The 10606-nt window shown below is 34.7% G+C and overlaps 1 protein-coding gene across 1 annotated transcript; it reads right to left on the bottom strand.

The window, feature by feature from the left end:
• Positions 1-1076: 1076 nt before the first annotated feature.
• Positions 1077-4731, bottom strand: LOC143459467 (cell division cycle protein 20 homolog). Its single transcript, XM_076956644.1, has 12 exons — positions 4510-4731; positions 4166-4287; positions 3950-4075; positions 3606-3757; positions 3391-3499; positions 2851-3047; positions 2515-2609; positions 2250-2331; positions 1995-2129; positions 1795-1920; positions 1565-1696; positions 1077-1489 (listed from the first exon to the last, which is right to left on the bottom strand). The coding sequence occupies exons 1-12, from the start codon at positions 4662-4664 to the stop codon at positions 1310-1312; spliced, it is 1611 nt and encodes a 536-aa protein (XP_076812759.1). The 5' UTR covers positions 4665-4731; the 3' UTR covers positions 1077-1309.
• Between the last annotated feature and the right edge of the window lie 5875 nt (positions 4732-10606).

The following is a 10606-nucleotide window of genomic DNA, read 5'->3' on the forward strand; positions in this document are numbered from 1 at the left end:
TAAACATAAACGCCCGAGTTACAAATATTGTTTTCATTTGCTTGGAAACCTAGCAGTTTATGTTTTTATAAAGTTTTACCGGCTAACAAGCTATACTTCTTGAATCGCAAGAAAGTCTGGTGTTTAATTCTTCTTAACAATATTCATTTTTCTACAAACATAATGCTTCAAAAAGTACTCTTATGCAGTAACTAACTTAATAAACCTTTGTAGAGGAAGGATCATTGAATAGAGTACATTGTTCACCTTCCTTATTGGAGATGGTCTTAATAGAACGTTAGCAAGGAAAGGGCGATTTATCAACATTAATAATGTTATATTGTGTGACATTGTTTTTCAATCAATTTATCTATTTTTAATCACTTATATATTTAATCATATTTCTCATATTTAATCATATTTTTACGTGTGCAAGTTTGGGCCGTAGCCCTACCCGATGTTAAGAAATTAGACTTGATCCATGCACAAGGAAATTGAGGGTGGTGAAGCAAACTTGGGATATTGTTTGAAAACACACACAACTTTAACCTACTATGGATTTACATGGTGATATGACGCGCTGCAAAGCGAACGCAAGAAATTGTCATATACTGCAGCCTACCATATGTGGACGATAAACTAAAAATGGGGTAGTTTAATCTCATTTTCATGTTACAGATTCTTCAAAAGTGAACAGGTAGTGGGACAAAAAGAAACCGTTGGTGCCAACTGAAATAATTGTAAGTTAATAAGAGTTTATTCGCAAAAGGGCGTTTTTTAAATCAATATATCGTTTGACTGATAGGTAACAACTTTATGGTGTAGGCCTACACTGTAGCTATATATATTTAATTTGTACCACGTCAACCTCAAGCCTATAACGGTAAATGGAAAAGTATGGTATTGAAAAATAACTTTTAATTCTCTTCAAAAACATTTGTACATTGTCTGTTATATCCTCAAGGCTTGATGCATAACTTAAGGCGATCACCAGTTCGTAAATAACCAACAGAATCGTTCTCGTGGCATATTACTATTTACAACAAATACGCGCCTACTATAAAACTCATAAAAATGTAGTAGGTTGGAATGTCCAGTTTACAGTACTCAAATCGTTTATTAGATGATCGTTAAAACACAATTGCATCTCATATGCGCTGCACAAAAGAAAAATAGTCGAAAAACGACGTCAAAAGAAATCGTTTCATGAAGTCTAGAATCTAAGCTACTGCCTGAGAAATTTAAGACCAAGTTTTTGTTAAGTTTAGTAAGGCAATGCAGCTGACACTGCCAAATATCACTGCATCTTGGGCTGTTAATTTGGCAAACATCATCTAATCGAAAAGAGAGTGTTGATTTTGCTGTTTGCTGACGATCCCAACTTGTTTGAATTTTTAGACTTGCGCTTTTGCTCAGGTGAAATTGCAAAACATTCCCATAAACGGAGAGTCTCATCCGCTGCCCCAGAACACACCGTTTGACCATCAGGACTTATCGCTAGATACAGAACCTGCAAAATCCATTTTATGACGACTTGAACAAAATCGCTATCAAATAACTAACTTTTCATTGGTCTTATATTTACCCGAGACGTATGTCCAAGAAGGTCCTGCATCCATTGCATGCTTGGATACGACCAAATGGTGAGTTGATTATGCGCATACCCATGAGAAGATACCAGCTCTTTGTAGTGGGTTGACCATTTAATGGCACACACCTAAATGATGCAGTTGTGACAAAAAGGCAATGATACTCGGTAGTATAGTAGCGATTACTTGCTGTCATGTACGCAGTTTATAATGTCTATAAATTTACTTGCGATTTTGTGTCAACAGCCTTAACACAAACGCCGCTGTGACAATTCCAGAACCGAATGTGTCGATCGGCGCTACCACCTCCGGTCGCAAGTAAATTCGCCTGCCATGGACACCATGCTACAGCCTGGAGTAAAAGTAAAATAAAACTATAAAGGTTTGCAAATAGAATTTAATTGATCGGTGAAATAACAGTCCGACCTTCACGGCAGACTGATGATCAGTAAAGGAATACAAGGGTTTTGTCTCCATCTCATTATACACATTTACAATGTTATCATTTCCTCCACTCGCAAGGTATTTGCCATCTTTTGACCACTCCAAACCGCATACTTCCTGGGTATAGAGTAAAAATATTATTGTGGCAATCATCTAAAACTACTGCATCATGCACAACCCAACAACAAAAGCGGGAAAAAAGAAAAAGCTAAACGGCATGTCACAGTTAAAACTTACCTGTGAATGACCAGAGAGTGTGGAAACATGGTGATTTTGTACTCTAACATCGTGGTGATGAATAAATCCGTCTTGAGAACCACTGTTTGAAAAAGGCAACATATAACCAGCATATTATTAAGTGAACCCAAATATCATGTCTTTTATTGCAGAGTATTACCAAAGGTATCTTGGAAAACTATCATATCATTCTATTTTTTACCTAACTTAAAAACTTACAGATATCTTAAGTATATTAGTATTTCCTACAGAATGATTTCCAAACCTTGATAATACGTAATCATTCCAGGTCAATGAAGAAACACGTCCAGCGTGACTTTTCATATTTCGTAAACGTTTGCTTTCATTGATGTCCCACAACTGAGATGCAAAATAACAATTCTAATTAAGGTCAACTCTACATACTTTAAAAAATTTTAAGACAAGAACACCAGCTCTTTGATAAGGTAAAACAGACAAAAAGTATTGGAGCTTATACACAACCAAAATTTGCTTGCAACGAACACTAAATCCGCCAGTTGGTAGCTAGTTAATGGTATTTTATAGAATTACCAAAGTAGCGATAAGCAAAATATTAATGGGACAGTTAACTGTAAATTACCTGCACTTCCGCATTGCTGTTGCCAATAGCAATATGTTGACCATCACGAACCCACTTCACTGAAGAGACATAATCATCCGAACCTTCCATGCTCATTAACATATTGATGTCACCTGTAGATGCATTCCAAATGTAAACTGATCTGCCCAGCACTGCAGCCAGATTGTTTGTTGAACTCCAGTCCAATAAATTAAGATCTAAAAATACAACAATAAATTCATTAAATTATCATTCAAGCAAACTTTGTTTTCCATGGGTAATTCCATTTTTTTTAAAAGTTGCAATAAATGCATGCATTGAGTTAAGAGTAGTCAACAAACTCCCATGTTCATTCATGTATCGCATTTACATGCTGAATAAATCTGTATTGAATATAGCAATGCAGAATATTTGTTATAAAATCAAAATCTTTGGCACCATTAACAGTAACTTATGTTGTGTATTACCTTTTTCACTTTCAGTACACTATTGTCACTATGGTTTTATATAACACAATCTACGTCAAAAGCTAATCACCCACTATATTTGCAACAAGCTTACAGAAGTCATTTCCAAGATCTGGGGCGTCCAACACTCTAACGGCAGTTGTTGGGATATGACGAACTTTCCTCTGATCTGAATTTAATTTTTTAGCGGAGCTATAAAGTACCTGAAAAGTATTAAATGAAACTTGCTAAATGAATAATTAACAAGTGTGACATTCCTAAGCTCTCCAATTCAAAGCAAGCAATTGTAAAAAGGTATGTGAAGTCAACCTTTGCATTGTTTTGGAAGCCCTCTGCTGCTGTTGGCTTTGCCTTAAATGCAAGAATACGTTCATTCTCTGATACACCACTAGCTTTCTGCAAGTTCTCACTCATTCGACGTTTATAATCTTCTTGCGCAAGAGATCCTAGACCATCACTGCCTAAAAACATATAAAACACCCATGTCATGTATCATATCACATCAGCCATATCATTAGTGATTTAGAAATAAACAAACACTATAATTCAAATTTAAAAGGTTTCCTTTTGCCAAAACAAAAACTGGTACATAACAGTGTTAGAAGGTAACTTCATGATATTGTGCAACAAACGTAACACTATGTAATTGTTACCTCCATCAGATAAGAGCTTGTAATGTCCAAGTTCAAAATTTGTAGCTTGACGATTGGGAATAAACCTGTCTCCTCGACTTGGAGTTTTGCTTAGACTTGTATTTTTACTGGAAGGCTTCAGCTTTCCTGTGAAAGCAAATTATTTTCTTTGCTCAACATAGAAAATATTCAGGACATGATCATAACAGTCACATAGAATATGTTACTTGCACAAACCAGGTGTTTTTGTTTTTAAAGCCTTAGGCGTTTTTGCTGAGCTGGGTGTTTTGTTCACACTGTGTGATAAGGAAAGGCCTATTCGCTTTGGGCTGAAGGATGAACTGTTGTGGTAATTGTGACTACAAAGTAAAAACGAAATAGTTTAATATCAGGTAACATGAACAAGTTATTGAAAAACATTTGAATGTACCACATGAACGAATGTACCACATGTGCAAAAAAATGATTGTTTTAGTTTGGTTTATGCAAAATAATATTTTAGTTGTATGACAAAGACAGACAGACATGTTATTTAAACACTAAAAATATAATAGTAATTCCTTTCGTAGGGAGTGTAGTACCTTAAGTTGAGAGACAAACTATGCAAACTGTTATTTCCACATTGTGACACTTCATGTGCTTTTTTCTCCCAACGAGCCGCTGGCCCAGATTGCAATGGCTTGTCCAGTTGCATGAGACTGTTGACATCATTTTCGAAATCAAATTGCAATGACATGACAGCAAACTACTATAACACTTCAATTAACAAAAAAATAAAACTAAAAAATATCACGCACAGTGAAATTAAATTCCACAACGACAACCAGAGGTAGAGCCAGCCAGAGGACAGGGAAACACTTCCTCTCTGAAAATCCTGACGGCATGTTAATACACCAATTGCTTGTTTTGATAAATATTTGCCGCTTGGTGACACACAAAGATGATATATATTTTGATGCATGAGCTCCCTGTCAAGTTTTAATGCTCAAAACCAAACTATTTACAGTAATATCTGATTTATGGTGTAAGCCTCAACTGTTTTCTCTCATAAACATTTCGATTTAAAAATGTAATCTAATCTCCATCTGGAGAAAAACGCATGCTTCAGCAGTGCTCAAGTGTGCTTATGTTACTTGAAAATACCTTCCATCATTAAGACTAAACAAATCATTCCTTCTTCCGCATAATGGCATTTTAAGAAAACATGTGTATTTTGGTAATGTTCGTTCATTTGTTTAAGTAGTATCTGTAGAACTTTGCACATTACCTAAATTATGCATAGTATAACAACTGTCTGTGGTACTATGACGGCAAAGCTTAATAAAAATAGTCCTTTTGAAGTCATCTCAGCTGACAGTTACTGAACACTATTACTCTCATTATTCGAAAATTCGTCGTAATCATCACACTTCATTGTAATGTTTAGCTTTATGACCTGTTGTATCCTAGATATTAATTCAGACTGGACGGAGCTTAAAACATAGAAAAAACTGCAAGAGTCTTCTTAGTGCTAGTGCAAAACTGCTCTATTTAATGGGTTTTGGTTTAACGATAACCAAATTATTATCAACTTTCAATGACATTGTTCGTGTTGGTACAAAACTGATGAATGAATTCATTGGCACAATAAACATTACGGATAACTGTTCTTGGCCGAAAATGGTTAATTTTGGCATTTTTTGAAGAAATGGATACAATGATCCAAGTAAATTTATCTAAAAAAACATTCAAGGATGGATCTACACAGAAATTTTTGGATAAATGAATGTTGCGTTTGTTTAACTTGGACAGTTCGCTCCCCCACCATCTGCTTAATTACGATAAACAAATACGAACAGCACTCAAGCGATGTCTCTGTCAAGATTCACAGTACCGTACTAAGTTGCCAGTTGAATGCTCATTTTCTATTTTTATTTTATCTTATGCAGATAATCGTTAAAGTCACTGTGAAAATCTTGACTATAGCTACTTGGCTAATGGCTTTGCTTGCAATAAACGACGTCAACCTTTGACCTTAATTCAGCCAATCTTTCGACAATAAAACCAATTGTTAGCAGTGATAACATAATTATGTACAGAAGTAAGCTATTGTGAACATAAATACTGTAGACTCAATCTTCATTGGCAATGTCAACATCATACTTTTTTATATATCTTGTATATACTTCCTTGTTTGCAATTTCTTTAAGCGACTTTCAAGGAGGTCAACTTCTACCACTGCAACTGCATTCCAATATCTCCTGATGTGATATGATGAAAGCTTTGATGAATTAGTGAGTGATTTTGTTTTGTCTGATAATGCGGAGCTTTTCGGAAGTTAGTGATGTAAATTTGAATTGTTTCATAACTGAAAGCCGAGTCGAGAAAATGTCTTCTTTATCGTAACGTGAGTGAATCATGCATCACTGTATAAATGCGAATAAACCTGATGTAACAACAAATTTATAAAAGCAAGGAGGAATGAAAACTGACTTGGAAACATTTTTGTCTATACAAGTGTGTTTTTAAAAAATAAATTGTTAAAGGTGTTGAAATCTTCTGTGATTAACTTTTGTCAAACTATGACCATTGTGTCTAATCACACACTTTTTCAAATGCATGAGCCGTCGCACATACACTCGCCATCAAACTTGACTGTTTTTGATTGCTTTTAATTTTACAAAAATTGGAAGGTTAGTGAGGAGTAGTAGCCATCGAGTTCACTGAAACCGTGTATTATAATCATCTACTAAAAGATTAAATGAAGTAATTTAAAATATCTGTGGGCAATATTTGTAATCATAATAATATTGATCCTTTATGCACACACCTAATTTCAAAACAGCACTTGGAAGTGTAAAAATTATATAAAAATAGTTATAATAAAGAATGTAAAAAAGATTTATTAAACTACCTACATGCTGTATTGTTGTCCTCTTTCTTGATTAAGCTAATTATTTCTGCTATAACTTACAGTAGATTAAAGAAATATATCTGTAGCACAAGTGACATTAAAAGCTTTCTTTCTCTAAGGAAAACTACGCTGACCTAGATTTAGAGGGAACTAATATAGGAAGCGGTGGTGCACTTCATTATACCTTTGAATCCAACTCTATCTGTGATTGATTACCATGCTTACCTAACATCTTTATGAATCATTATATTAATTATCATTTCACCAGTTTTTAGACTGTGGGTCTGTGCTGATCACTGATTGTGTGCACACATGCCATATTTTTTCTGTAATGATTAGCATAGCATCAAAGGTCAAAAACTTATTGCCCCATACCGTTAATGGCAAAAAAACACATGACAATTTAGTGCAAGTTTTGGCAAATACTTTTTGGCACGACCGATAAAAAAATCTTAGTCCTGCAACCCAATCATTTTGTGAGCATGATTAGCATGCTGGCTGACTTAAGGGAAATAGAGATCGATATAAACTGTAAGAATGCACCTATTTTGGTTACTGCAGACACTAATATATTGTAGGTAGATAAAAAGAAATCCTGAATCTGTTCGCACCAGCAATAATAATTTCATGAACATGTTGGCCAGGGGCGGCTCATACAGAGTGGCTGCAGGCCCTTTTGTAATTTATGTCTAATTCAAATAAAACATCAACATGGTTTAATTTTCTATTTTTCTTCAAAGCGCTTAAACGGGCGGTCGAAAACATCTTGCCATTCAAACAGTAACTCAGAAAGGGGCTGTTCTAGTAATCTAGTTAGTACTTTTATTTGAAAATTGAGTAATAAAATAAGGTTTAAAAATTCCTAATTAAGATGCAGCTTTTCCAGTTATAAACTCACGAGCCACCACTGATGTTGGCCAGTTTGGTTTATAGTAAGAAATCCTGTACGGAAACCACTGTTGTAAAAGCGTACTGATATAACTATGTGTACCAAAAACACTGGTAACCATGTTGTATGGGCTATGAATGATACCTATTACAAAATTAACACAGATTTCCGATATTTTATAATATATATATATTATATGCCAGTTAAAAACACAAATCGCACTGAATTGGTAAAAAGTCAAAAACAAAAAGTAGCCTACCTATGAAACCCTCAATATGGCAGTGTTTGACAAAAAATCCCTACTTGGATTTTGTTTATAATTACTATAAACGGGCGCGCAAGCAAACAAATTTTTATTGTATATTTATATTAATCCGCGTAAAATAAAAAATAAGGCTTAGACATTAATGATCATTGTACTGTACGTGCTAAAGTCAGAATAAAAAAAGTGCGGTTTTATGAAGAAAATTTAGTAGAAAGGGGAAATCAATAATTAATCAATGTCTGCTATTATGTTATAAGAGAGAGTATGGCCGTTTTCATTTTATCAAATTTGAAAAAAAATGCTACTTCGGTTACAGCTAGCCAGTTATGCAATTGGTTTTTATCTTACTTCGGTAAACGACGGCTGGTGAAGTAGACACTTATTTTACTGGAAACTGTTTGCCGAAATAGGAAAATTCGAATACGATAAACGGCAATTACACCAGTCAGTGAATTAAACTGTATGTTAATTTTTAATTCAAAAAAACGTACTAATTTTTCCAAAATGTAAATTAACCTAATACTAATACCATCTGACCAAAACTTTTTCTTCTCACGGGTAAATTACAAAGCTGGGCTGCAAATTAAAACAAATGATATTTTTCAACTTAAAATCACGTTTTTTCCAAAGCTTAAATTATTTTAAACTTATCCCTAGTATATAGGGCTAACGTGCCAATTTGAAAAGACATTTTGTTGAAAACTTCTCTAGGCCTATTGTGCACGCGTCATATTCTGAAATCTGGGAGTACAGTTAAAGTGGCCTATTATTTCTGATAACCGAGATTATAGGGCTAGTAAATTTAGTTACACAGTCTAGCCAATAGTTCTTGATGCCTTGTATAAGTTTTAGCAATTAAAAAAATAAATAAATAAAGTTCGTTTTTTCTAAGATTATGATTGTATCAATTTATATCAACTAGGCCCAATATCTTAAAATTTATCACTTAAAATAGTGTATATAACGATACTGTTACTTCACCATCATCCGGTACAGGTAGGCTACTTTCTCACTTTCCGACCTTCCTTAAATTAGTGTGTAGGGAGTGTTGGTCATGTTTGAGCCAAACTGATTTGGTAAAGCATTGAATTTTTTTCAGCAATACATCTTTCAATCTTTGTTTGGTCGTTACTCTGATAGAAGGCGTCTATCCTTGCTACCAGTACGTGCATTTTCTAACCTTACAAAAACCACACACAAAGCAGACAACCTAGGCTAGCCAGCCAAAGTAAAGAGCCAAGCGGCAAGCTCCTATGTAAAAAGGATTTTAAATGGCCGCGGTAAAACTTATTAATTCAAGCGGTGGAAATACTTCACAGATCTCTTATACCTCAAGTTGAACCAAAGACTTCTTGCTTTATATTTAAATCTCTTTGGTTGAACCAAACCAAACGTTACATATTGTAAAAACCTTAGATACATTAGAAACCTCTAAACATATTTTAAATAAGTATTATTACTACCATTCAAAATATTACTTGTATTAGTTAAAGCAAAAAAATTCTATAGTACTGTAACTTGTAAAAATTTAAATAGCAATGACTGTAATTTAGTTGATGTATAATTCATGAAGTTTGTAATACTATTTGGTGAGAAGTGCGTAATAATTAATTACGTAACTGCTTGAAGATAATAATTCGAACTTAATGTGCTTAATGTTAGTTAGGTAAGTAGAACATACTTTTAATACAAATATAATATATGCAAATCGACCATAGACATATATTCCCTACTCTGTTTTAAACAGACTTACCGTTATATGTGCGCTTGGCGGCCAATTAATTGGCCATGCCAACTTGTCATATAATAGCGCAGCTATATTGTTGCCACCTGGCTTGTTTTAAGCTCTGGGGCTTTGCCACTTTTTCCAGATTGACAATAATTGTTTGTAAGCAATTATTTTACAGAATTTACTGTGCCCTTTGGCATCATATATTTTGTTCCGCACAATGAATGACGAAACTATAAGGTTGCGATTAAATGAAGCATTTCAACCTGGGAGAACTGTGAAAATTGAAAAAACTATAGTAGGCCCTATAAAGAACTCTAAATAACTCAACAGAAACTACATCTTTTCCAAAACTTATTTCACAAAAATATGTTTCGTAAAAGATTATGCCAAAAAATAATTTGCGCGATGATACGTAGATTTACACTCGCCCTTTTGCACTAAGTTAATACTTGGGCACCGACTGTTTATAAAAGTATTGGCTGAACCTGATGCACTTAGTGGGTTTACGCATAGCGTACGGTACAAGCACGCAACTTAATACGAGCGGTCAGCGAGTAGCCTGATACACAAAAGTGGGTAAGAGTCTTTTCCCGAACGCCTAGGCAAATACCAGAAGGGGTTTAAGAACGCGTGATTGCCCAGGACTGGCGTTTTCCTCTAGGGATCGCAGCGAGTGCGTCCAATGACAATGAGAAACTCTTTGACATGGGTGGGGTCGTAGAAGCCAGCAAAGCTGCCGATCAAGTGCCTTGCTCGAGTCCAGATTAGCACAAAGCAAATCTCGAGATTAGAACACGTTCGTTCGTTCGTTCGTAACGTCTTGAGCCATCCTTTTTAAGCCCAGATCCCAAACATTTGTTATATAAATTAATGTTATTGGCTTTTTAACACTGTGCAAG

This window comes from Clavelina lepadiformis, chromosome 5 (assembly GCF_947623445.1).
Source record: "Clavelina lepadiformis chromosome 5, kaClaLepa1.1, whole genome shotgun sequence".
Lineage (NCBI taxonomy): Eukaryota > Metazoa > Chordata > Ascidiacea > Aplousobranchia > Clavelinidae > Clavelina > Clavelina lepadiformis.